Source organism: Ostrinia nubilalis, chromosome 3 (assembly GCF_963855985.1).
Source record: "Ostrinia nubilalis chromosome 3, ilOstNubi1.1, whole genome shotgun sequence".
Taxonomy (NCBI): domain Eukaryota; kingdom Metazoa; phylum Arthropoda; class Insecta; order Lepidoptera; family Crambidae; genus Ostrinia; species Ostrinia nubilalis.
This window is the reverse complement of record NC_087090.1, coordinates 11358147-11386095: the sequence shown is the minus strand read 5'-3', so window position 1 is coordinate 11386095 and position 27949 is coordinate 11358147. Positions and strand designations below refer to the sequence as shown.

The 27949-nt window shown below is 34.9% G+C and overlaps 2 protein-coding genes across 3 annotated transcripts; one reads left to right on the top strand and one right to left on the bottom strand.

Annotated features, from left to right (window-relative positions):
* Positions 1–615: 615 nt before the first annotated feature.
* LOC135087936 (plasmanylethanolamine desaturase 1) lies at positions 616–17018 on the bottom strand. 2 transcript variants are annotated; one of them, XM_063982795.1, is made up of 4 exons: positions 16608–17018; positions 13205–13410; positions 5497–5715; positions 616–4570 (listed from the first exon to the last, which is right to left on the bottom strand). In XM_063982795.1, exons 1-4 carry the CDS (start codon positions 16864–16866, stop codon positions 4310–4312), a joined length of 945 nt encoding a protein of 314 aa, XP_063838865.1. In that variant the 5' UTR covers positions 16867–17018; the 3' UTR covers positions 616–4309. The 2 variants fall into 2 exon arrangements, with proteins under 2 accessions (XP_063838865.1, XP_063838866.1); XM_063982796.1 differs by having other exon boundaries at positions 13205–13263.
* A 554-nt stretch (positions 17019–17572) lies between these two features.
* On the top strand, positions 17573–26861 carry LOC135087920 (golgin subfamily A member 2-like). Its single transcript, XM_063982776.1, has 4 exons — positions 17573–17749; positions 18850–19800; positions 23815–24054; positions 24812–26861. The coding sequence occupies exons 1-4, from the start codon at positions 17708–17710 to the stop codon at positions 25637–25639; spliced, it is 2061 nt and encodes a 686-aa protein (XP_063838846.1). The 5' UTR covers positions 17573–17707; the 3' UTR covers positions 25640–26861.
* Positions 26862–27949: the final 1088 nt, after the last annotated feature.

Below are 27949 nucleotides of genomic sequence, written 5' to 3'. Positions count from 1 at the left end.
CAAAAATAAATCAAGCCTGGTTATAGGCTGTTTAGTGATAATATCATACGTAATCTCAAATACTGACGTCAAGTAAGTTACCATATTATAAAACCTTGTATCCACTTGAGCAGACTCAAGCCAGGCAGATTGAAGGCAGACTGTAGCTGCTCAACGGGATACGAGGCATTAGAGCGCGCGCAAAAACCGACAACATCTGGCTCGGTCCGCGGTGACAGTCTCTGCCTCGCGCCTCGTGGCAAGTCGTGCCTCTGGTTGAGGCAGGGTCTCCGTTTGAGCGGCCGCTCTACTTAAAATAGAGATTCGTCATCCAACCGTATCCATGATTGCGTCTCTTACCCAATTGAATCTTATAGGTTTCTCAAAAAGCCAATCGCATACCTATAGATCTTTCTGCGATAACTTTAGTTTTATCCATCCTGTCTCCATCAGGTTGGCGGTCAACCCGGTTACCAGAGACCATTTATGTAAGACCTGCTACCTTGAACGTCATTAGCCTCGCCTACGCAACTAAAATTCAAATTTCAATCCCTGCTTATTTGCAGGTTCTAAGAGTTTCACGTCATAAAATCAATAAAGAACTAGAACTTGATCCCGTACAAAATAAAATAAAAGTTTCATCTGTTTTACAATTAATTGTAACTTCAAACTAAATTATCCAAATACCTGCTGTAGGACTTACTAGACATCAGATGTAAGACTCGCTATTATTAGGCCAGTAGAATTAGATTTTAAATCGGAAATAATTCCTACAAAAGATTTTATTGCTTTAATGGCTTTATTGGTTGCCCATTATGACTCTCCTAGGTTTTCGACTTCGACGGAGTTGTGCTTAAGTGGTGGGGGGGTATTTTCACGCGTACGAAGTTGATTTTGCGGCGTCGAACCTTGGACCAGGTATACGGCTAAGCAATGCAGTCTTAAAGGAGGGTACAAGGAAGAGGCAGCCATAGTAGATAACACATAGTCGTACAGGAGAGTGCAAGTAAGAGGTGCAGCAACCGTAGTTAAGGAACGGCTGGGCCGAACAAGGAGCCTATCCTTGTTCGGCCCAGCCGCATCCAGCTCGTAAGCCTTGATAGGGTTACACTGGTTGAAGCGGCCCCTTTCAAGACTTGGAAGCCTGCGGGTAACGAGCCATTGGACGTGGAGAGGGTCATTAATTATACTTACATTTTCTACTTTGTCGAAGATAAGCACGAGAACGGTTTGTCCGAGACATGAATTTCATCAAATCCTGCAGGATTTAAGTGCCCTTCAATCGTCATGAAGACTAGTTTTCGATAGGGTAAGTCCTTTACGCGGTATATATGTATAACCGGAAAACCCAAAAAACGCTCCTTTCGGGGCCCCCACCACTAAGCACAACTCCGTCGAAGTCGAAAACCTAGGAAAGTCTTAGCGGGCAACCAATGAAGCCATTAAAGCAATAAAATCTTTTGTTGGAATTATTTCCGATTTGATCAATTTTTGTGTTTAATTCTGGCCTATATTTCGTTCTAAAGATCTATAAAAGGTACAGTAATTTGTGTAAACCCTAAGAAATATAATATTATCATTATTATTGTAATATGCACCTGTAGATAATATGAAAATAACGTGTTATAACGGGTATATTAATTACACAATAATATTCACTTACTTACATATTAACTGTATAAAATCCATGTAGGTAGTAACTTAGATTCTACCTATTTCTAATAGTGACCATTAATTTTATTTATTTGTAAGTACAGTCAGCTCCATAGTCACTAAATAAAGGAGTATAAAACATGTCATGTAATAAGCGTCCATCTATACTATATGGTATTATTGCGCGGGGAGCTATCGGTTAACCCCAAATGTGCTCGGTGGTGAAGCATACGCGGCGTGGTGCGGTCGGCAACAAGCGCCGCACTATGGAGCGAAATTGCGATTTATGGACATAGCGATTTTTTTCACAATTTCTATTTGAAAAAAATACCTATCGATAGGTTACGTTATTCTGATGAATAAATGCTGCACAAGTTTTTCTCTAAAACCAATAGTTTGACTGGAAAAAAATATTTTCCATTTTCGTTGTATGGAATGAAACATAAAGTGGTCGATTTCGACTAAGCCTTGACAGATCTTGCTTTGAAACTACTTGAGCCTTGTTCTATGGCTTGTTGACTGTAATCCTACGCTATCAGCGCGTATCCAAAGTTGCCCGTTCACAAGTTATGAGGTTCTGAAAAATTAAAAAAAAGTAAGTAAAAGTGACTTTTTTTTGGAATATCTTTAAAGATTTAACAAAAATATAAAGATTTTATACGTTAATAATGTAAATTAACCTTAAATTACTGCTAAAAACACATTTTAATAAACTTAAAAGGAATTAAATCAGCGATTTTTTTTTCACAATTTCTGTTTAAAAAAAATACCTATCGATAGGGTATGTTATTCTGATGAATAAATATTATGAACGTTTTTCTCTAAAACCAATAGTTTGGCTGGAAAAAAATATTTTCCATTTTCGTTGTATGGAATGAAACATAAAGTGGTCGATTTCGACTAAGCCTTAACAGATTTTGCTTTGAAACTACTTGAGCCTTGTTCTATGGCTTGTTGACTATAATCCTGCAAAAACAGCGCGCGCCCAAAGTTGCCCGTTCAGAAGTTATGAGGTTCCAAAAAATGAAAATTTAAGTAAGTAAAAGTATCTTTTTTTGGGTATAAATCTTTAAAGATTCAACTAAAACATGAAAATTATTTACTTTAGTAATGTAATTAACCTTTCTCTTGTCGTCTTATCTAAAGAAAAGTCAATTTTACTTACTTTACTTTTCATTTTTCGGAACCTCATAACTTCTGAACGGGCAACTTTGTGCGCGCGCTGTTAGTCTAGGATTATAGTCAACAAGCCATAAAACAAGGCTCAAGTAGTTTCAAAGCAAAATCTGTCAAGGCTTAGTCGAAATCGACCACTTTATGTTTCATTCCATACAACGAAAATGGAAAATATTTTTTTCCAGCCAAACTATTGGTTTTAGAGAAAAACGTTCATAATATTTATTCATCAGAATAACATACCCTATCGACAGGTATTTTTTTTAAACAGAAATTGTAAAAAAAAAATCGCTGATTTAATTCCTTTTAAGTTTATTAAAATGTGTTTTTAGCAGTAATTTAAGGTTAATTTACATTATTAACGTATAAAATCTTTATATTTTTGTTAAATCTTTAAAGATATTCCAAAAAAAAGTCACTTTTACTTACTTTTTTTTAATTTTTCAGAACCTCATAACTTGTGAACGGGCAACTTTGGATGCGCGCTGATAGCGTAAGATTACAGTCAACAAGCCATAGAACAAGGCTCAAGTAGTTTCAAAGCAAGATCTGTCAAGGCTTAGTCGAAATCGACCACTTTATGTTTCATTCCATACAACGAAAATGGAAAATATTTTTTTCCAGTCAAACTATTGGTTTTAGAGAAAAACTTGTGCAGCATTTATTCATCAGAATAACGTAACCTATCGATAGGTATTTTTTTTCAAATAGAAATTGTGAAAAAAATCGCTATGTCCATAAATCTCAATTTCGCTCCATAGTGCGCCGTCTCGAAAGTTTTATACGTTTGAACAAGGTTTACTGATAAAGTAATAGTTAAATATTTATTTATATTTTTCTTCTACTTACTTTCATGTGTACTACCTCATTGATAATGAATTTTAGTTGCTGATAGGGGTAACCCCTAAGATGGGCGTTGTTTTACAAAACCACACCCTGTATAGCTTATTAAATTAGTATTAGTAAAACAGAGCTGTCTTAATAAATGCATGACATATCTCAGCGTTGCTAAAGTTCATTATCAATGAGTAATAATGATAAGTATTGATAATTGAAGCTAACTGTACTTACTTACAAGAAAACTTTGCAGCTTATTGTAAATTAGAATTGTGACAAGAATGCAATAATATGTTTCAAGAAATACCTAAGTAATAAAATATTATATTGCTTAGCAATAATTCGTAAATAAGCAATAGCAATATAAAATTCACAAATGCTAAAATTGACAGCTGGTATCAACCATTTTGTACCTTTTTTAAAGGTTATTTTGTACCAAAGTCAAAATACTATGGTTTTATTCGACCACGACTCTTAACTTACCGGCGGGCAGGAGCGATAAGCAGGCCACTGCTTTAGTTTTATCACGTCTTGTCTGCGTGGCGTTCGTCATGCATCATAAAAGGGCCAATTGTCATCCGTTTATAAAGCCCGCCACTATCTAGGTATAAGCTAAGATGCTCCTGATAGCCGTGGTCGAACGAATAGTAAGGCAGATTATGTTCTAGGATCGTTTCTGCGCCCACTTCATGTCATCAGCACGGGGTTTACATCCCGTTAGGGCCTCAATTATGAACTCTAATGTAGACCAAAAGTGGAGTTTCTCCAGTGGCCAGTTTAACCAGCCAGTGGTGATGCAGAAGTAAGTCTCGTGCGGCGCTACGTGGTGTATCCGGTGGTGGCGGCGAGGCAGCACCACGTGCCATTCTTGCAGACACACTACCCAAGTTGGTAACCCAAAATACGTGTGAGACCATTTGTGGATCTGAAATACAAATAATTAAAGTTATTGGGCATGATATTAAGTATTCATTTACAATGCAGAGCTGATGGGAGTGCGATCACCTTTACTTAATTGTTGCGAAGATAAATATGTACTACTATTAAACAAAATAAAAGTACCTATGTCTAGTTAATTTTGTAACCAAGCTTAAGTAGGTACTTCCAAAATTCACCAGTGGGCTGAGTGTGAGCGTTTAAAAATTGTATGAAAATTTTAGTTTTTGAACGTTTCCGCTAGGGGCGCTGTGCAATCCGTCATCAATTCAATTTATTGAGCCCTCAGCTCATTATAATCTCAAGAGAGACAATATTTGTACTAAATACAGCACAGACCATGAGAATCAATGATATTTATTTATTTTACATGATGTATAACCATACTTATTATTGTTCTGTGGTGTAACAAACAGGGCAAGTAACAGTATCAGTATTCGCAAGTCTTTATTATACAACGTGTCCCAAAATTCAAGGATAAGCCGACGCCACAGGACGGACATAGTCATGACTACTTTAGGAAAAATAAGGAAAAAATCTATCTCAATTATTTTTTTACTTACACAATAAATTATGAAATTACTTAAGTTGCCGATACAAACAAAAAAACAGAAATATTTGAAAAATGGTAGGTAGTCGTGGTAATGTAAAATATCATAAGGGGTGTCAATTTTCGAAGAATTTTATTGTGTAACTTAAAAAATAATTGAGATATATTTTTTTTCCTTATTTTTCCTAAAGTAGTCATGACTATGTCCATCCTGCGGCGCCGGCTTATCCTTGAATTTTGGGACACGTTGTATATTTTTTTCTCTTTCTTTCTTCACATAATTTAGTGTCGAGAAAATTTCCGGTCTTATGTCCGGTATTTTGAGTTTTGTCGAATAAGGACATCATGGCAGTTTACCTACTCACCTGGTTGGTCATTGCTACAAATATACAGCATAAGTACCAATAGGCTATCCAGTGAAATTGCTTGTTGATGTTTATGTCATCATAAGTTGTTAGTTGCCATACAATTCGAGCCAGCACGGGTATGGTAATAGCAAAGTTGTCGCCATTTGTTTCTATGAAGTCGTGACGAGTAATTGAAGTAGGATCAATATGGTGTTCACGAAACGGCCGAAGGAAATTCTGGAAAAACCAAGTTTTAATTATAAAATGTATTAAACGGCGAAATTTTACAGACACTTTAATAATATAGCCGTTAGAATAAAGCAATGGACACCTGAATGATATACTTTATTTAAATGATCAGATGTAATGCTAAAAATGTGTGTTTGTGTGTGTGCACTAAATCACACCAGCTAATTTGCGTGAAAGATTGAGGCTTTAGTTTATAAAGTGTAATAATAACAATATAATAAATCTAGAAGAGAAATAAAAAATACAGGCATTGCCCTTTCTTCAGCTCGGTTAATTTTCCAAATACAGGGGCATTATTTGGAGAAATTTATCAAATAACCAAAAAAACACGAATTAAAATGCAGATTTTTCTCAAATTGTATCATTTTTTATTATTTGTTGCCATTTTCTGAGTATTTTATGTATTTTTTTTAGTATTGCCTGTTATTTAGCACTATTATTGTTTTTATTTTATCAGGATATACCTCTTAGTTTAAAAGTTATTACGTTTTCTTTACAATAAGTAATTGGATAAAAAAAAATCTATAAAAAAAATAAAAAAATCTCAAAAAAAATTTGACCTCTTTTTGTCGATAAAAATAGGTCTAGTTTCATCTATTTTCATATGTACACTTTATCGTGACTCACACTGTATAAAAATTCCAAACTTAGTAGGTAGGTACCAAGATATCGATAAGCATTGAATAATAAAATTGTAATAAAATTGATAACTTTGTCAATAAATTATTTATATTCTTTATCAAACAATTCAAATGCCAGCATACATACTATGTTCCGCATATTATAGTATGTGTAATACATACTGTTAACCCAAAATTCAACGATAAGCCGGCGCCGTAGGGTGAACATGGTCATGACTATTTAATAGGAAAAATAAGTAAAAAAATAATTAAGATACATTTTTGAGAAAAAGTTTGGATGTCTGGAGGTTTGTTACTCTTTCACGCAAAAACTACTGAACGGATTTTAATGAAACTTTACAATATTATTGTTTAAAACCCAGAATAACATAAATAGGCTATAATTTATGAAAATCTGTGACAAACGAAAGTTCACGCGGGTGAAGCCGCGGGCAAAAGCTAGTTTTTTCTAAAGTTTAACTAGTAAGTTTTCCTAAACCGTAGGAAAAGTAAGAAAAAAATTGAGAAGCATTTTTTTCTTGCTTCTGACCTGCCCTTTCGTTGGGCTACTGATTTGAAGATGATATTTGATAGTACTAAACTAACTTTTTAAGGTTCCGTAGTCCTGACAAGGAACCCTTAATATGGTTTCGATATGTCTGTCTGTTTGTCCGAGGTTTTGCTTGGAAACTATTGGCAATAGAGAGTTGTAATTTGGTGGAGGTATGCCGAGGTGGCCGACAAAACGGTAAAGTAAAAATTTGAAAAAAAAAAAAAAAAACTTTTTTAGGGTAGCTCCCCTATATGTAAAGTGGGGATGATTTTTTTTTTCATCTTCTACCCCATCGGGTAGGGTTTCGTTGGATAGGTCTTTTAAAATAACTTGCAAATTATTAAAGTTTAAAGTGCCAATCCCCTTTCGTTGGGCTACTGATTTGAAGATGAATGAAGACGAACCATAGCCTGAGGCAGAGTTACGAATATAATTATAAAGAGGAAAGATTTGTATATTTGTATAGGTAGAATAAGCTCAGAAACTACTGGACCGATTTGAAAAAAAAAAGGCACAATTAGATTTAGAATCCTATTTTTTTCCTAACATAGGCATAAGACCTACTTATATTTTTTTATTTGTATTTTTTAAATTTATTGTTAAATACCTACATCTTCTATCTACCCTCAGTTGGACTTGTTGGTGTTTAAGATTGCCACAGCCTAAGCTTTCAAAATTTTGCTGTGATAAGACAGCTAATGGTGCAGGTGCAGGTGCAGGTCATAACAGATACATGTGAATAAATCAAAGTATAAATCCCATTGTAATCTGTCTAGATAGAGAATTGAATTGATAGAGAGGAATTAAAAAAATTCAACAGGACTTGTTTGTCGAGCTTTAAACAATGACATGATAAGTAAATACTTAAGTCTAAGGCTCTTGCTATATGCTCAATTACTGGATTTTAAGTAGAGATGAAACGGATAGTTGTTTGGCCGGATACCGGATACCGGATATCCGGCCAACTGCTAGGCCGGATAGCCGGATATCCGGCGGCCGGATAGTTGGCCCATTGTCTCGTTGCATGTCGTGACGAGTTTAGCTCCGCACAGGTGCCTCGAAAGCGATCAGTGGGTCTATTAGTAGACTTTTTAACCGACTTCAAAAAAGGAGGAGGTTATATGTTCGACTGTATGTATGTTTTTTTTTTTCTATGTATGTTCACCGATTACTCCGTCAATTGTGGACCGATTTTCAAAATTCTTTTTTTGTTCGATAGGGTACACTTCTGAGGTGGTCCCATTGTCACCAAGTCAGGATCTGATGATGGGATCCTAGGGAAATCAAGGGCAACCCTCAAATTTTATAGGCACGTATATCGTTTTTCAAACTTTTTCTTAAGTTATTCAAGTATTTGCTCCTGGAAATCATCATCTCATATTGATGAGCTGATGATAGAAGGTAATACTCCTTAATGCTTAGGAGTTGGAGGGTAATTCTTTTAATTTTATAGATAAGCATAGTTTCTAAAGTTATTCAAGTGTTTACATCAGATATTCATCATCTTATCACGATGAACTGGTCATGGTAGGTACAACTCCTTAATGCTTAGGAGTTGGAGGATAATTCTTTAAATATTATAAGTACAAATAGACCAACAGTTGTATTCTTTCATGTTTTTAAGGTGGGCTGATGGTTTAAGGTCTTTTTAGGTTTCCTATATGGTACCTGTATTTTGTAGGGAATATTATTTTACACTAGACATGAAGAATATGGTCTTAATGTACTGCCTACCTTCAGTGGTAACATCAAGGTAATAATTAGTTAACTAAAAAGCAAGAAATAAGTAAAATTTTATAAAAAAAAATAAAACCGACTCCAAAAAACCTACACTAAAAAGTAGAAAAATAATGACTAATTACCTACTTATTCATTAGGACGAATTATTATTTATGTAGGTATACCATGATTGATACTTTTGGAGTCGGTGCAGACAAACTTTACATGTTTCATAATCTTGGCACCGACTCCAGAAGTATCAATCATGGTATACCTACATAAATATTAATTCGTCCTAATGAATAAGTAGGTAATTATAGCCTGACCAGGAACATAAAAACCCTGGCATAGAGGCGCCTCAATTGCATTTGATAGTGCAACACTGAGTACAGTCGTACCAGTGTTAAATTAATAGGCTAACTTTATGTATCAGGATTCAGGATTACGGGCTAATTTGATATTTTCATAAATTAACGAAAAAATATTATTATAGGTAACCTGATTTAAATAAATTAAATGAAACCATCAATCGAGCTAGTAGATTTATTTTATTATTCATCAATAATCAAATTCAGAACTTGAATATTCAACTGCAATGTCTGCTCATGAACGCTTCAAACTCGGTACTTCTTTCCCAATCCCATAAAATTCAACACTTAGAAAGTGACAAAATTTTTAAAATAGGTAGTTGAAACAAACCACAGCTAATTTTCATAGTGGACTGTACTATACAATAAACATGACAGTCAATTTGACAACCTTTGTCGGAAACATTATTCAATGAAAATATTGTCCGAACCCTTAGTATTTCTCTTCGACAAATACTTTAACACATTGTGAACCACTTTTCTTTCACGACTATAAAAATATTTTAGCAATTTAATTCATAAAACCAATTGCGCACATTTAAAATAAAGTTTGTTTACACTTTGACAGCAATAGACTGACATGCAAGGTGACATGTCAATGAAGTATTCAGTTACTGTTGCCATTAAAAGAAATTAGTACCATTAGTTTTCCGCAACATGGCGAGGGTTTTTATGTTCCTGGTCAGGCTATAGTAATTATTTTTCTACTTTTTAGTGTAGGTTTTTTCGAAAATCGAATCAGTCCGAATAGAATGTCAGATTTTGCCACTTGTCTAGGGGCAGATCAATTCGGGCGATTTCGGTTGCCATCGTGAATGTGTGATTAAATAGCAAAAATTAAATTAGTTTACTTGCTGCGTAATCCGACTGAACTGCATCATAACATTCTGATGTTATGATGCAGTCAGTTAGTTAGACTGATGGTCTGCCATCAGTGAAAAAAAGATCGCCTATTTTATTTGGCAATATTTCGACTTATCAGATATTTTCTATTTATTTATTCGTCATTAGAGTGAATAGTCCAGAAAAAGAATATTTTTTTAAAGGCCTTAATATGACTTTTTGTAACTTTTTGGGCATTAAATAAAAGCCGTCATTATTATAAGCCATTTTATTGATGTTTACCTTAAATATTAATGTATTTCATTTTATTAATTAGGAAATTGTTGTAGTTTTTTAATATCCGGTATCCGGCCGGATAGTGAGTTACTATCCGGTATCCGGCCGGATAGTAAATTAAGGCCGGATATCCGGCCTACCGGATAGTTACCGGATATCCGTTTCATCTCTAATTTTAAGTTTAGTTGTCCACTTCAACCTAAGTAGATCAAAAATAAGTACTACCCGTTCGCGCTAAGTTTGCCGGTCCGTGGAATGCGCGTCCCCTTCCCCAACCGCAATTAATGTGTCTTATTTTACGCAAATACACATTTTTTATCAATAAAAAATATTTTAAATGTAGTTTGATAAAGTTATACATAGATGCTTCCTTTCGAGTGACGTCATATCGCCAGCGGCAAACTTACAGCGAAACGGATAGTACTGCTCATAGTTTTGACACTTTAAGGCTGAGTTGCACCACCTTACATTATCACCATCTGACATCATTCACACTATAGTGCCAAATGGAGAAGTTTACACATTTTTTTATTAATAAAACTTGAAAATACACTGGTCATCACAAAAATCGGCCCACCTACGTTTTACAGGAAAACTCGTTTCTACTGACACAATCATGGTGCCCCAACAATATTGGTGTTATTTGAAAGCCCAATAAATATCCTTAAAGAAAAACACATTTAATTACCTAATAAACGATTAACATATACAATAAATGTGACTTGAAAAACTTGAAAAAAGACCTTACTTTGGGCTCACCTCTGGGATCAATTAGACCAATTTTTATGGTTATAAAACCAAATAATGATCTCACGTGTCCTCTTTAACAGATGGATAGCGATTAATCCCAACTTAACAGTTTTATAGCCATAAAAGTTGGCTCAAGCGTAACTACCTATTTTTTGAAGAAGTGACTCTGGATTCTTCTACAGACACATTTTTGGGGTAAAAACCTTTCCTTTAATGAAATGAAGTTTAGAACTAGGCTTTTAAATGGTAATATAGTATAGTAATATTGGTAGGAAGTGGGGATGCATACGTTTGAAAGTGCTTGTCGCGGGTGGGTCGATTTTTGATGACCAGTGTATAAGTATAACCAATAATATTTAATTTTGTGGAAGAATCATCTCTACAAATAAAGAAGTTACAGGGCCCTAAAGATGCGCATAACAAATATTTCGCGCCATTTGAACGGTGACGTCACGCCACGAAAAAGAGCGATTTGCATAACTTTAATACAAGAAACAAAAATAAACTTGCCGTTCCAAATTTCAGACTGCATAAGATTGGGAATTCATTTATGGGGAAATGTATTAAATTATTTAATAAATTACCAGAAACTGTTGTAGAACTACCCATTCATAAATTCAAAGCACATATTAAAAGTACCTTAATGAAAAAGGGCTACTATAAAGTCGATGATTATTTAAAAGATAAAAATGTTTGGGATGCGTAACTGCCTAGCTCGCATAAATATTTATAACTATGTATTTTGAAAACCTGTAAACCTTTGAAAAAGAGGCTGACAATAGTGTCTGAGTTTCTTGCGCTGCTTCTTTTCAGCACTGGCCCATTTATTGTCCTGAAGCAGTGGTAGGGTACTGGGACGTGTAAAAGTGCTTTTTTAAAGCCTACTTACAGAAATAAATGAGTTTTACTGAGTTTTTTACTCATTCGGAGTACAAATAGTGAATTACCCCTGAGCCCCGATTACGGTAATTTTTAACGTCTCCAATCCAGACGCGCTTCATCGATTCTGCGATACGATTGGTCGAAACAGCTGACGTTGACTGACAGCTGACTGTTAAACTGTTTTGACCAATCGTATCGCAGAATCGAAGAAGCGCGTCTGTATTGTAGACGTTAAAAATTACCGTAATCGGGGCTCAGGTCCAGTACTGTTGACAGATCAAATTTTTAAAAATCTCAGTAGTTTTAAATTTTTCAGACAGGGTCACTCGAGATTGTTTCTTAGTATTTGGAACCTTTTTTTGACATATCCCTAACCTGGCCATATACAAAAAGAAGAAGAAGACTTTGACTTTTAGTCAGCGCGCCAGGGGTGGTCTGCGTGCCTAGACAAAACGCACTTTATGATCGAATCGAAAATCGAATCCGTCAAAACTCCATACAAAAAAGGGGCTTTTCGACCACTTTTCGACTGGTTTGCGATTATAATTTGCACTTTGTCTAGACCCACTGGTAAGTATTGTGGTTGAAACTTGAATAGGTGGCGTGACGTCACAGTACCGCCTATGTTTGAGTTCCACGCGAAAATAATTATGGAGGTAATTTAAATAATTAATCAGCCATTTCTTGATGGATTTAAAAAAGAACATCACTGTCTTTCTAGTTTTGGTCTATATTTTAATCCCATTCAGTGAAATATAATGTTTTCAACATCACAAAATGTCAAACACAGCACCAGTAGGTAAGCAACGATCGCGGCGTTCGACTGGTTAGCGATTTTTTTACTAAATTATTCTAATTATTTATTTTTTATTCATTCTTATTCAAGTTTATGTAATAGTAGCACGAAAGCCTCTTCAATTGAAACTATTATAAAATTAAAAGTGCTTATATTACAAGCAACCCAGCTATGCATGGTTGTAGAGTAAAGCTTTAGAAAAATTTCATTCAAACAACACATAAAACGTGCCTAGATGATTTGTGGAAGAAAGATCATTTAATTATATTATGCACAAGCACTTTATTATTATTATCGTTTCATTTTTGTCTGAATAATTTCTGCCACAGGACATTTTATTGCTAAACATAGACCTCCCCAATGTTTTCCAGATTGGCCAGTTGATAGAGGCCAAAATTGTGTGGAATTTTACAAAGACTAGCTCTAAAATACCAAACAACAAAAACAGTTATCAGTGTATCAGTCTTCAAGCCTAAACATAAAACAAAAATCTTGTGTTTTTAGTATAGAAGATTAATATGTTATCACAGCAATGAAACACTATTAATTTATCTTGAGAAGTTATAGAAAAATAAGATATACAGGATCATTGAAGAATAGAAGGCAAAGCAGACACGCATGTGGCATGATGACAACTTATGGATTGCATTATCAAAAATATTATGATTACTTTGCCTATGAGAGGTAAGTCAACAGTGCCCCAAGTGTCTGCAGCCCAGTGTACCACGCCTGAAGCAAAATCTGCTGTTAAAACACCGGCAACTGCTGCAAATAATAGCGACACATCGGCACATATGTGTCTGGCCATGAGGATTCCAGCACAAATACATAATGTGCAACAAACCACCACACACACCCATTCCTGGAGCCTTTTGCCTGTTGAAAAAAATTGTTATATACCAAACCGAAACCACTATGAATATTGCTATTTTTATCTTGAAATCATCTCATACAGATAGTTATGTACCTACTGAACATGTGTTATGCACACGTCAACATCATATTCAGTAGCTGTAGGTAGGAATCAGTATATCAACAACTTATATCAGTAACACAACACCCTTGGTATACATGTCTATATGTTTATTTAAGATTTCTGTTCAATAACTAATATGACATACTACAAAGTTAGTACTTAATAGGTACATTGTTATATAAGGTGTTATTTTTTGTACTGATCATACTTTACCAACGCATCTAATAAAATCATACAAATACAACCCAAGTGTTTTTAAAAAAAAATTCAGGCTAGTTTTTGTTTTTACTTTTCCTAACAAAAAAAAGATATTATTTTTACAACCATCCTGTCTTCACTCACTGCCTCTCTCTCTTTCTTTACTCGTTTCATTCATACGAGTACGAACAATGGCCGCGCGCATTCATTCAACGTTCACACACATAAAGGTTAGATTACACTAAACCTACGTTACCAAAAATTATCACTCGTGAGTATGTACGATGTTACGTCATGTTAATAGGTACTACGCGCTGGGAGAAACTAAATCTAGCTACATAAGTAGGTAAATAAGTGTATTTTCATTAGTGTAATAGCGGGGGACTTTTCCAACGAACCGAGGCGAATCATCCGCGTTAAACTAGAAATTTAAAAAAGGATAGAAATTGGAATTCAATATCTACGGTTTCGTAATGCCTACGCAATTTATTTAGAGACGTAATAAAAAATTGATAGGTACATACCTATTACTACTTCGCTTCGCTTCAGTGGAAATGCACCCTAATATTGAATATGAATAGGTGTTGTAAATAAAACTCACTGATCAATTTTCCTGGTTTTAATTCCTAAATTATGATTTGCCATCACACTTTAGATTCATTGATTTTACTTATTCACACATTTACCTATTTTGAATGTTGTTATTTAAAGTTCCTAGGTTATTATTACACTAATCACAATACATTTTGAACGTCAAGCCTTTGTTGAATGTTCACGTAAACACTGTCTTGCACTGTCTAATCTAGCCACGATCGAATTGAGGTAATGCTTTCGGGCTACACACTTGCTTGCTGTTCACTAGACACCACGTCGGATGTTGTATTCACAATTCGCGCACTAACTTTTTTACGGAAAAAGTCCCTTTCGCGTAAACAAGCACTCATCTGTCCAAATCACACTGTAGGTATGTACCTAGGTAGACTTCCGCAATAACCATCGATAGAACTAGGTCGCGGTCGTGGCCCTTTGGCAACAACTCCTTGATAAGGCATTCCGTATTTTTACGCAAAAGCCGCCGTCTGCGGCGCTCGCATCTGGGTACCGCCAGCACTGTGCCGGTGATTGAAATTGAAATCCAGAACTTCGTCCTCGAAGCGCACGGAATCTCGTCAAGTCAGGATACGGCTGCGCTCCCTGAAGCGCTGCGCGGCTCCAAACAAGCAATGAAGGTTTTCGACTCGTCAATGTTTCTCGTCGGCCAGTTAAGTGTGCCCGAAACATAATTTCACCTGCGTTTTGTTATTGATCAAGCGCGGCATTGTAATAAATCACACATACACTGCAATACGTTTGGGCGCATTGGACGGACTGGGACGATTATTTATGTTGTTGCGCTCCCGCATGCCGATCGGCGGCTCGGCGCGGGCTGTGGGCGCGGAGCGACTGGCATGGCAGCGAGCAGGGTTGCCAGATATCAGCTAACTCAATTCGCCTAATTTTTCCTACCGAGTAGCCTAAATCGCCTAATATATTTTTTTTCCTGAAGTAGCCTAATTCGCCTAACATTTTGAGGCAAGTATACAAAAATACATATCAAATCGACACATTAATGACAAACACTGTTTATCTCTTTCTAACTTACCCATGGTGACGTATGAAAAAAGAGATAGATAATAATGTTTGGTCAGCCTACTCATTCTGGCAACATTTTTATGTGACGTCACTAACTACCTGACTTGTGCCGAGTACATACAAGATTTAAGAAATCAACATGGCTGCAATATAGGTAATCAGCTGACAACTACACACACACACACACACACATACACACACACACAAAACCTGTCATTTCCTATATTGCGGCCATGTTGTTTTCTTAATTGTGTATTTATATTGCGTGTAAATGTGTGCGTAATGTATGTGTTAGCGGCAATTTGTATAACTTATGAATTCTATACAATCCCTAGTCAATGTGTAAAATCAATGCCTGGGGCGCGTAGGCAATGTATAAAATATTATTGTTCAATAAATACTTTACCTAGGCGTGTATGTAATTCCTAGGCATTGTATAGAATACCAGCTGGCCCACCGGTAATGTGTAAAGTAAACAGATTTTGATAATTATTATTTATGTACGGTTAGGGTATAGCAAAGAGGGTGCAGGACTTAGCCGAATAACCGAGTTTTCGAACGTAATTTGTATGGAACTGACACTTAGAAAAAAATTGACGGATTTAGTATGGAGTTTGGACTTTTTAGAGTAGTAAAAGGGGGTAGGGGTCATTTTAAAAAACTAACTGAATTACAGAATACTAGGTTAGTATTTATTTTTCCAAGGTAATCCTGAATAAGCCTAAATAGCCCGATCTTATTTTCTAGGTAGCCTAAATGGCTACCGGTAGCCGTTTGCATTTTTTGGTCGCCATTTGACCCCCAGAGTCTGGCACCACTGGCAGCGAGCGATATCAATATGGCCGACTCACGCGGCGCGGCACGTGGCAGGTCGTTGCCCTCGGCCGGCTACTACGATAGTGCGTACAAACGAATACTCACCGCGCTCAAAGGATGATTTATTTTTTATTTTTTTCGAAACATTCTTTGTCGTTTTACTCGAAAACTAGCCTGAATTTTTTTTTAAAAACACTTGGGTTGTATTTGTATGATTTTATTAGATGCGTTGGTAAAGTATGATCAGTACAAAAAATAACACCTTATATACAGTATGTTGTGCTTAAAAATTGCATTAAAACTGGCAAATGGATAGCTATAATATACCTAGTGTTTATAATCGGAAATTTTGCATGTACTGAAATGTTTTATACATTCAAATAAGTTTGACTTTGACGTGACATCAATACCTCCTAAAAAACTCTTTTTAATGTATCTAATTATTACTCACCTGGACTATAAAGTTCGGCCAATTCTTGTGCGCCACGGTGCCGTGGACCCCAGCGTGGCTGAGTGCCTACTTCACTTGATGATTGAGTATTCGCATTAGGATCATCCTCTGACATGGAATGCTCAAGAATTTGTCTTTCCGTTTTTACTGGCGCAAGTAATGTTGTTGCCATGGTGCTGGCGTATTCAAAACGTTCACAACCAAGTCCAGTAAGGCCATCCCTTTTAGAACAAGGGGGAATAGGCAAAGGTAAAGCCATTATTCAATAATAACCTTTAACAACACTTCAAATGGCTTATCTGTTCTTATCTTATTGACGATGATTTTTGGTAGAAATTACATATCAATCAATCAAAAGATTAACTCGTAAAACACGGTTCGCAAACACTGACCAAACAATGAATGAAAGAGGAGGGAATGAGGGATCGCTAACGTATGATCGTAATCAATACAAAAAAAAATATCTGTGAAAAAATACCGTATATTGAATGACATTTATTAAACGTTCCGAAACCCAAAAATCCTTTTCTTCAATGACATAATAACTTTTGGAATATTTTTTCCGCAATTTTTTCCAGCCGCTAGAAAGCTCAATAAATAAAAATAATTCATGGTTATAACAAATAGCAAACTAAGAGACAAAATTTCTTGTCCTAAAACGATAAAAAAGGCAATAATGATGTAAAGAAAACAAAAATGAAATCTAAAAAATCTAAATAAATAATAAGATAGAAGGCGAAACTACGCAAATCGGAACGTAGTTTATTTGTCAAAAGGACGGTACCACGCTCTCAGTGTCAGCGGTTTTTTGAAACTGTCACCAAACGTCAATGCCACAATTGGCCATTATTCTTATTAATGAACACTTAGACGTTTTCCATTGGCCAAAAGAGCGATATTTGTTCGATAATTTCAATAGAATCGTTTGCAATAGAAGCGTAGTACCTACTTGTAGTAATAAAAAAAAATAATATGAATTTGATGTGATGATGTGTAATGTGTGTGAAATCCGTCATTTTCGCAGATAATTATTTATATATAAATTTTTAATACGAATTATCGTCAACTGTAGATGTTAAATAATTTATATTTGATAAAAGATGGACATGAGAGCAGCAAAACTAGAATTAGCCAGAAAAAAGGTAAGGAATTTTTGATTACCTACACTTCGGCAGAATGGATTTTGATGTTGTCTCATCCTTTGCCCCACTAAAGCTAACACAAGTATCCGTCACTGTACGACTGGATATTTAAAGATAAGTCTGTAGTAGGTACCTAGTTTGAATTATAAAAAAACATAATAGATATTTCTGATCATCCCATCTTCAAGTAGATACGGTAGGTAACCTTCCAATTGTAGGTGCCACAAAAGAAATCCACATACAAACTCCCACTGAATTCTATTAGGCTCAGCAGGTTGTGAGTTGACAACTGATAAATAAATATAATTATTCTTACTGGTTATCAAAGAATTTTATTTATTATACTAGTTATGATGTACAGTTACCGTAAAATTTTGAATTTCGTCAAATTATAATCTGCCGTACTTAGATTACAATCTAACCTAACCTAAACTGTTAGTTTACAATCTCATGCATTATTTATAAACTGACGGGAGTTCACAATTTCATGTTGACAACATTGACATCGTATAAATAAGTGTCTAGTTTATTACATCGCTTTTCATTTTGAGATTAACATACCTTTTGGTCAATGCTATTTTGAAATGATTGACTTTAGAACAGCGTTACCAGTTTTTTTTTTCGCCAAGTCAGGACTTTGGTACTTTTTGAGTGAAAATAGCGGGATTCTTCCGTCAAAAGCGGGACATAGTAAAAAAAACGTATATAATCAAAGGTTTTCAAATATGTATCTTTTTATTGACTTAAAATTACGTTTACGTGACAATAGATAGCAAAAGTAGCCATAGAAAATGTATTTTAACAAAAAAATTATATTTTAAATCAGATTTACTCTATAGTTAAATTCGTCTTTAGAATAAAAAATTAAAAAAGTTTTATTCTTTATAATAATATGGCGTTTCAAACAATAGTCTGGTGAAGTGAGTGTCTCTCTCCGAAAAGCGGGACAGAGCCTGTCCCGCGCGGGACATTTAAATTTGATTTAAAAATCGGGACGTCCCGCCAAAATCGGGACGTCTGGCAACGCTGCTTTAGAATGTATTAATTGTGGCTTAAAACTTAATTTAATTAAGTACTTTTTATTTTCTGCATTATTTTAGCTCAGGGATCATCAAGAAAAAAAATTAATTACTACACATAAATCCGAAGTGGATACCATTGATAGTACTAGTTTGTCACAGAACCCTAGTGCTCTTGATAACAGTGAACTTACTGAAGGCAATAAAAATGTTGATAATAATGCTGCTAAGATATTTGATCAATCTGAACCTTTAGATTTGAATGTAAATGTTACGCAAATACTTGTTGCCAATAAAAGGAACTTAGAAGAACAGGTAGCAGAATTACAATTAAAATGTGACCAACTAGATTCAGATTATAAGGCTGAAATCAACAATCATAATAATGCTAGACAACAAGTGTTATTTTTGCAAAACGAATTAAAAGATTTGATGGATAAGTATGGGGCTGCCACGGAAAACAGTTTATTAATGAGTGAACATATTAAAGAGTTAAATAATTTAAAAACATCCCTGTCTGATGATAATAACAATTTGACTGAACAACTAGAATTCACCAAATCAATTTTGACTTCAAAAGAGACAGAAAACACCAGTCTACTTAATCAACTCCATTTTCTTCAAAATGAATTAGATTGTACAAAATTACAATTGCAGCAACTTACAAGTGGATCAAATGTTTTAATTGCTCATAATGATGCTAAAGTTGATAATCAAGAATTGATACAAAAAATAAAGAATTTGGAGGAACTTTTAAAAGGAACACAAAAAGAGAAAGACCAAATTAATACTCATTATGAGCACTATGTTGCAGAATTAAATCAGCAGTTAAAGACTACTATGTTAAAAAATGAAGAATTTTCAAAAGAAATTTGTAATCTTTCTAACAGGGAAAGTAGTCTCATTGATCAAATTAGTGAGATGGAAATAAGGTTACAAAGTGTTCAAGGAAATCATGATAAAACTGTTGAAATCACTACTATAGACAATGGAGAATTAAAAGAACTTCATGATAAATGTACAAAAGCTCAGGTAAGTTCTCCTTCTGCTTGTCACAACCATGGTAATGATTTCAGTTTAGATTATGCATCCAAGATTTTGGGTAGCTACCTCCCCCCTCCATCATACCCCTTCGCCCTTTCAGCATCATCATCATTTCAGCCATAGGACGTCTACTGCTGACAGGGTTCGAAATTATCAAGATAATTCCGCTTCATAATAATTATCGGATAATTATCAGATAATTATCGGATAATTATCAACAGTATAAGATACATTTGTTTCATAAGAAATTCTGATTGCGAATGTTGCTTTATGTTTTTGGTTGCTGATTGTTGTCAAGTTACCTATTGCTAGTCGCATAAAGCTTGGAAAATAGATAAACATTTTGACGCTAGATAACTTAGTGATCATTCTGATCATTGTGGAGCTAAATAGATACGTTTTGTAACTATCTATGTTGATTAACACCCACCACTAGACGCAAGTGCGGAATACACGTTCGAAAACTTCGAATACAGTTCATTTTCATGAGCGCATTTTTTTGTTATAATCAACCGATAATTATCCATCTGTTATTATCACGATAATTATCCTTTCGAACCCTGACTGCGGAACATAGGCCTCCCGAGGAGGCCCTCCCCCAATGATTTCCATAATTACTGGTAATAACCGCTACTAAGCGGCCTGCATCCAGCGCCCTCCTGTAGTTTGTCGGTCCACCTTGTGGGTGGACGTCCCACGCTGCACTTTCCGGTACGTGGCATCTTCTCCACAACCTTGCTAGGAAATGTTTGATTTAGGGGATATCAAATTCTGTCTCTGTTTCTCTGTGTCGCTTTCACGCCTAGACCGATTTTGATTTGGCATAGAGATCATTTGAGTCCCAGGAAAGGACAGGATAGTTTTTATCTAGGGTTATTTTAAAGGGGGGGGGGGGGGGGGGGGGGGGGGTTAGTATCATATAGCTCATGACTGCCGCCCCGACGCACACTGGATCGAGCCCATACAAAGCGTTGGACATCGCTTCCTTACTCAGTGTTTTTAAAATAAAATGAGATTGCTTCAACGTAGTAACTTCAAATTTTTACAGTGTAAGGTTGACAAGTTTATCTTTCTAATGTGATAGATTTTACTTATTAGATGGCAATTAATATAAGTGAAAAAAAATCTTAAAATATAGTGATGAAAAACTTGTATTTATTGTTCAATTAAAAGCAAATACTCACTCATTTTGGTCTGTTTCCATATTTAAAGAGTAACATAGTCTAACAATACTCTAAATTTATTCTCATTAAGTGTTAAAATTATTAAAGAAATATTTTTGTAAACGCCTGATTTTTCATTGCACACAATCACTTTGTTCGATTTTGTCGAGCTTGTTTTCATATTCTGTTAACTGTTAGATACATAATCTAACAATACTCTAAATTTATTCTCATTAAGTGTTAAACTTATGAAAGAAATGTTTTTGCAAACGCCTGATTTTTCATTGCACACAATCACTTTGTTCGATTTTGTCGAGCTTGATTTTATATTCTGTTAGCTGTTAGATACATACTAATGCAATTTTATAGGGACTTAGCGGACTACAAAACTGACTCCAATCAACAGATTGCCTAAGCCAATCTACGTTTGTAGCTAAAAACTGGTGCTCATTATAATGACACTACTTCTTCTTGCGACAAACAATGTCAATGAAATTATTGTTTTTTTTTATAGTTATCTGATAAATAAAATGTGTAACTCAGTACCTACCTAACACAATCATAAATGAAGAAAAAAATACATACAAAATGTATGTATGGTATGTACTAAATTCAACGACAATCTTTTGAGATGATGACAATATGATTTTTTTACTATATCTGTTTTATAGTATTTCTTTATGTTCATAAAGTATTAACTACGTTAGTACTTACCTCTGTTTATCTGAAGAGAGTGTATGCGAAAACAGCTCTAGTATCCTAGCTAAAGAACTAGCGCGATCTTTCATCGTGGTTTTTAATAATGCATACAAATCTCTATTTGACTTGAGGTTTTTCATTTTAATGAGTATTTTTACTGAATTGCACACGATAAACAACTCATAAACCAAAATAAACATCTTTGGTTTACCTGACATTATTTTAGTGTAACGAATTTTACCTAAGTTAATTTTGCTATGCGGAAAAATGAGGCGCTTTTATTTAGTTTTTTGTGATTTTCTCGAAAATAGGGATGAATAAGGGTCTAAAAACTGAGTAATAATATCGCCCACGTTGTCATCTATCATCTCTCATTCATGGTTTGTTAAAGATCGCCCAAGATGTCAACTAAAACACGCAGTTTTCATTAAAAAAAATACCTTTTAAAAATACGTCAAAATAGCCAAGCTAGAAGTTTTTTAGGCACTCATTTTAACACACAGATTAAGATAAAGGTATAAGATAATACATTAATAAGTAATAACATAAAACCAGTGAACGAAATTGGATAAATTGACAATACAAACAGAAGTCAGAAAATCCATGATTTTGACTTTGTTCACTTTACGGTCGCACCACATAACTATGATAGTAGATCATGACTTGATATTAGTGATATTTGATAGAATGAAGTCTCATCTTTCAATTTATATGCAAATCAATCTTGTTTTAAGTAGTTGCATTTAAAGCACCATGTCCAACACCTTGTATGGGCTCGATCCACCGTGCGACGTGCCACCCCGGCCCCCCCGCTATGCCCTGCGATAAAGTTTTTCTGTGTCAGACAAACTAAGAAAGAAATATGAATAAAGTAAATAATAATAATAAATCTTTAATCTAGGTAATAACTTAACTAATAGTAGTAATTTTTCTACTGTTTAGTGCACTTTTTTTGGAGTCGGTTTAATTTCACTCAGCATTACCGAGAGGGGGAGGACTATTAGGGGCAGTGTTGGCAAAAAGTTAATCTGATTAATGATTAAAATAATTAATTAATCATTAATCAAAAATTTTGATTAAGATTAATTAATCATAATCATTACTCGTTAATTTGATTATTTGATTAACTATCTACTATTTTCATAAGAAAAGGGTTGGGGGTGTATGAAAAGGTACCCGCGACTTATAAAATGTCTAGCAAAGGGGGGATCTGGAGTTGTACTGTCGTTTTCCCAAAAAACTGCGTCAATTTTCACTACTCAAAACCATCAAAACACATCGCACTAGTTTTGTTTCTCACAATTCCTTCTATTCTTCCGGTATCCTCCAGCAAAATTGGGTCAGGAAAGAAGTTAAGCGGGCTGGCTGACTATAGGGGAGAAGTCCCCTATCGTCAGCCAGCCCCTAAGAAGTGCTAAACTAGGAGGTTTTGCGTGTTGGGGAGGTGCAGGAGACTTCGTACCAGAAGTTTTAGGGGAGGCTAGGGGTGGGGGGCAGGTGGTGGGAGTGTGGGGTTGCAAGTAAGTGCTGGAACGGTAGGGGAAGTGGACTGATATCCTCCTACGGGAGGTCGGAAGACTGCACCGGAAGTTTCAGCGAGGGAAGGGGGCGGGGGGCAGTCTAGGTTACCTTATATTTATCTAGGTATGACCTGTCATAGAATTGTAGCCTAAAACCAAACATCTAATATTAGAATTTAATATTTTATTTAACATTGCTTTCGATTTTAAGAAGTTAATCAAGTTAATCAAATTAATGATTATTGATTAATGATTAACAAATTAATCATGATTATGATTACTTTTTTAATCATGATTATTTTAATCAGGATTAATTTAATCATGATTAAAATTAATCAAATTAATTAATTGATTAAAAAATTAATTGATTAGTGCCAACACTGATTAGGGGGTAGCTTCTATCCTCCCAACCCCTACCCTTCCCTAAAATCGTGGACGCTAAAGCTGAGGGAAATAATAAGTAAACCTACTTTTGAATTTATACTTTTAGTAAAGCCCGGTTTCCACTAAAGCGAGCGGTTGAAGTGTTTGCGATCATTTGCATTTTTGTTACTATGTAAGACGCGCAATACCTAAGGTTCTATCTATAAGTATTTAATTAACCGTTCTTTTTTTTTCAGAATGAACTGCAAGATTGTATGAGAAAATACGAAGAACTTTCTGACTTATACAAAAAAAGTGAACTCAGAGTTCAGGAGCTACAAGAGGAAATCAACTCCAACAAGGCCCACGATAATATAAGCTTGACGAAATTAACAGCTGATATTGCCAGTGATAAAATTGCTGCGCAGAGAGCTACTGAACAAAACAAAAAATTAAAAACCAGTATACAAGAACTTGAGGAATCATTTGTTAAAATGGTTAGTAATTTTAAAACTGAACCTGAATAAATTCGCCTATCGGTCGTTTGGCCGAGTGGTTCGTGTATTATGCAAAGGTTTTAGATTAATATAATAATACTCTTGTAATACCTACACATAAACGTGTGTCATTTTGTATGCACGAACTTATTGCTCTGGGTGTGTCCTATGCATATTTATTTTATTTAAAAACTGTTGCACACAACAAAATTTGGAGCACCTACAATTAAATATTACCTACATTTTTATAAGGTGATATAATTAAATGATCAGCCGTAATAACATTTCGTTAGCCACTAAAAACAGCATTAAAATCATTTGGTTACCGTTAGCCAACAAATATTTGATTTGTAAAAAAAAGATCGTTCAGAAATCCTTGTGTCGCAAATAATCTTGATATTGTTCAGCAATTTAATCGTAAAATAGGCAGCATAAAATAATATGGGTTTGCGTAATAAATAGTCAATCCGTAAAATACTTTGTCAGAAGAATTAATAAATTGGTCAGCAGCATAATTAATTGAATTGCATTTTCCATGCATGTGCGGGCGCACCGCACGCTGTGGGTGTCCGCCACGTGTCCGCAATGGGCAGATTTTTATACCAATTAAAACAATGTGTATTATCGTTTTAACTTGAATACTTGATTATAACGGTTTTTAGGAATGTTATAAAAGTATAACAAATAACAATATTATCAATTTTAATTTTCAAAAAGTTTACTTATTATAAATGTATTCACATGAACATTTTTACAGAGTCAAGATAAATTGGAGTTGACTGAAAAGCTAGCTGCCGAGAAATTTTTAAATAGAGAATTAACGATTAAGTTGGCTGACATTGAGGAAAGGAGTAAAGACCTTCATGTGAAACTAAGAGCTAAGGATGAAGAAATGATTCGATTGCAAATGAACTATCGGGAAATGGAGAAAGAATTAGAAAACAAGTTTAACGATGTTAAGAAAACTTATGAAACAACTACGCATTGCGATTCTCATGAACAAAAAGAAAGCTTAAAAGAGGCAAATTCCTTATTAGAAGCTAATTTCGACAACTCTATATCGGACACAGCTAATAACAATGCAAGTTTAGATGAGATAATAAAAAAAACTGAAAAACTAAACATTCCTAAAGAAGATGCCATGATAAAATTACAAGAACGTTTTTTGAAAATAATGGGAGAAGTAGCCGACCTATCAGACGAAAAGCATAATTTGGAACATATTATTCTTCAGTTACAGAATGAAACAGATACTATATGTGAATATGTTGCTTTGTATCAACAGCAAAGAAGTTTATTAAAAAAACGCGATGAAGAAAGAAACGCTCAAATTAAATTGTTTCAAATCGAATGTGATAGACTGAAAACACAATTAGAAGAGTTGAGCAGAATCATATTGAAATTTGCAGAAGACAAAGAATTGTTTGCATACTTTCAAGTGGAACATAGAAAAAATGACATGGAAAAAATTAGGAACTTACTTGTTAACTTAAAAAATAACACATTAATCAATCCGAAAAGCAGTTTAGAATTAAGTAATGTATATCCATGTAATTGTTGCTCTGGTAATCTAATTGATGTGTAACTCTAATTTATCGTTGGAACACGTTCTTGAGACCGGAGCTGTGTTCACTTAATGTTATGGATGTACCTACACGTTTTCTTACGATTTGTGGTCATGGAAATGTACATGGGCGATGAAACGATAAAAGTAATGAAAATCATTCAATTGAAAATACTAAACTAAATATGCTAGTGTTACGATTTGGTTCACCACAACAGGCGAGTGGCGGGACTTAAACCAGCATTCCTCGGATCTCGAATCGGCCTGACCGACACTATTGTGTCAGTGCTCACAAATAGCTTTAGACGCATGTTACTTTACGCAAACGTACCATCCCCATGACACAACAACACTCTACTTCCCTTAATTAAGATGTGACATTTTAATGAGACTTCCATCTCGCCTTGCTTCTTATGAAAATGAGATGTTGATTGAACTTGCATACGTACCTTTTATTTATTCGTATAGTATTATTTATCTATCGCGACAGAGTAAGTCCGGCACGTGCTCGAAAATAATTCACAAAGCAATATAAAATATGTGCAATATTATTGCAATTAACTTGGAACTAATTTATTTATTTAAGGACAACCAACAAAACATACACCATACATTCACAGTTTCCTTATAAATAAATTAAGCTAAGGTGTTGCCTTAATTAAAGGTTGCCACGACATGCACAGAATGTTGGATAACAATAACGTTGCCAAAGTGACAGAAAACAATGAATTATATTAACTAACTGTCGGAGTATACAATTCAGAAATAATCTGGGTAAACCCACCCTACAGCCCCTACAAATATACGGCCCATACTTAGTAGTTAAAATAAGTTACTTTAACTTTAACAAACGTCAAAAATCTATCAAAATCTTTACAAAATACACTGGTTATCGTAAAGGTGCGTACGGATTGCGCGTACTCTGGTACTCGTACTCTCCATGTATGTATGGACTAGGCGTTCCGGATACGCGTAAACTGAGTACGAGTACCACCCAGTAAGGGTTAATAGTTACTGTTAAAGTTGGGTGGTGCGGTGCAACGTGCCTAAGAATTAAACACGTAACGCTGCTACCAGTACTACTACTAGAAGCACAGATATGGATTAGAGACTAGAAGTGAAGTGAGACAGATGCGCGGCGGACTTACGCCTCAGAGGATTGTCAATAAAACTGTCACACCTACACTCGAGTTGTACGAGTTACATAATTATTAATTGTATAAATAAATGCTGTTATTTTCTATTCATATTTTTATTGCTAACTTACCTCTCAGGCAACAGTGGCGTTTCCATGGTCAAGCAGCGACATTTGTGCCCCCCGTACTTTTTGAGAAATTGTTAATGTCGCTGCGGTGACGTTTCACAGATTTCCATATCTTCGGAACGACTTGATGGACAGATACGATTTTGTTAGCAGATGGTATGTGATTAGTGCCATAGTCATTATTAAAAAAAAACGCAAGGCATATGAATTAGATGGGTTTCTGTGAAAATCGAAAATAGCTCTTTAACCGCTTAAGAAAGGCGCTCTGTGATTGCAGTGGCAGATGTCTGTTAGAAATATGTATCGTCTGTGAAAATTTTGAAACCCTATGTCTAATTTAGATTAAATAAATCAATTTTAGAACTGTAAATGGCTCACTTATTTCGAGCCTCAAATAAGGCAATATTTAAGAAGATAACTGCTTTTCATGGTAATCAATCTGCAGTGCTTACATGCAAATAAATGCATACCGAATTTCAGCCTTATGGCCTTCCGTATTTGGTCGTATAATAGTCGAAAAGCTCTCGTTGCGTTGTTTTATTAATTATATTATCGGTTAATTACAAACCGTAGAAGGCTGAAATTCGGTATGCATTTATTTGAATATAAGCACTGCAGATTGATTACCATGAAAAGCATCTTCTTAAATATTGCCTTTTTTGAGGCTTGAAATAAGTGAGCCATTTTTAGTTGTAATATTGATTTATTTCATCGAAAATTAGACATAGGGTTTCAAAATTTTCACAGAAGGTAGTCGCGGAATGAAAAGGTTCGTCACCTTAGTGTCGGTTTTCGCTTGCACTATACTCTGATTTTTAATTCGACGGAATTTTGACATTTCAGAAGTGTTGCTAACATTGAAACATTCCCACTAAGAATGGAGAGCATTTTCTCAAATTAAAAAATAATCCTTTCTTGAATTTAAGGTTTCACTTGAAAAACTAAGGCTTAAAAATGTACTGATCATTTCAAAATGGTTATTTGAATTTTTATTATCATATTTTTGAAGTTTTTTTTTTTTTTTCTTCTTTATGGCTCTCGCGGATTGCGTTTAGCCACGACAGGGT

Excerpts from the sequence above, each read along its gene's own strand:
- LOC135087936 (XM_063982795.1), bottom strand. The coding sequence starts at position 16,866 with ATGGCTTTACCTTTGCCTATTCCCCCTTGTTCTAAAAGGGATGGCCTT. Across the intron at positions 13,411-16,607 it reads GGCCGAACTTTATAGTCCAG|GCAAAAGGCTCCAGGAATGG; the intron begins GTGAGTAATAAT and ends TTTTTTCAACAG. Across the intron at positions 4,571-5,496 it reads TTGTAGCAATGACCAACCAG|ATCCACAAATGGTCTCACAC; the intron begins GTGAGTAGGTAA and ends TTTGTATTTCAG.
- LOC135087920 (XM_063982776.1), top strand. The coding sequence starts at position 17,708 with ATGGACATGAGAGCAGCAAAACTAGAATTAGCCAGAAAAAAG. Across the intron at positions 19,801-23,814 it reads ATAAATGTACAAAAGCTCAG|AATGAACTGCAAGATTGTAT; the intron begins GTAAGTTCTCCT and ends TTTTTTTTTCAG. Across the intron at positions 24,055-24,811 it reads AGGAATCATTTGTTAAAATG|AGTCAAGATAAATTGGAGTT; the intron begins GTTAGTAATTTT and ends ACATTTTTACAG.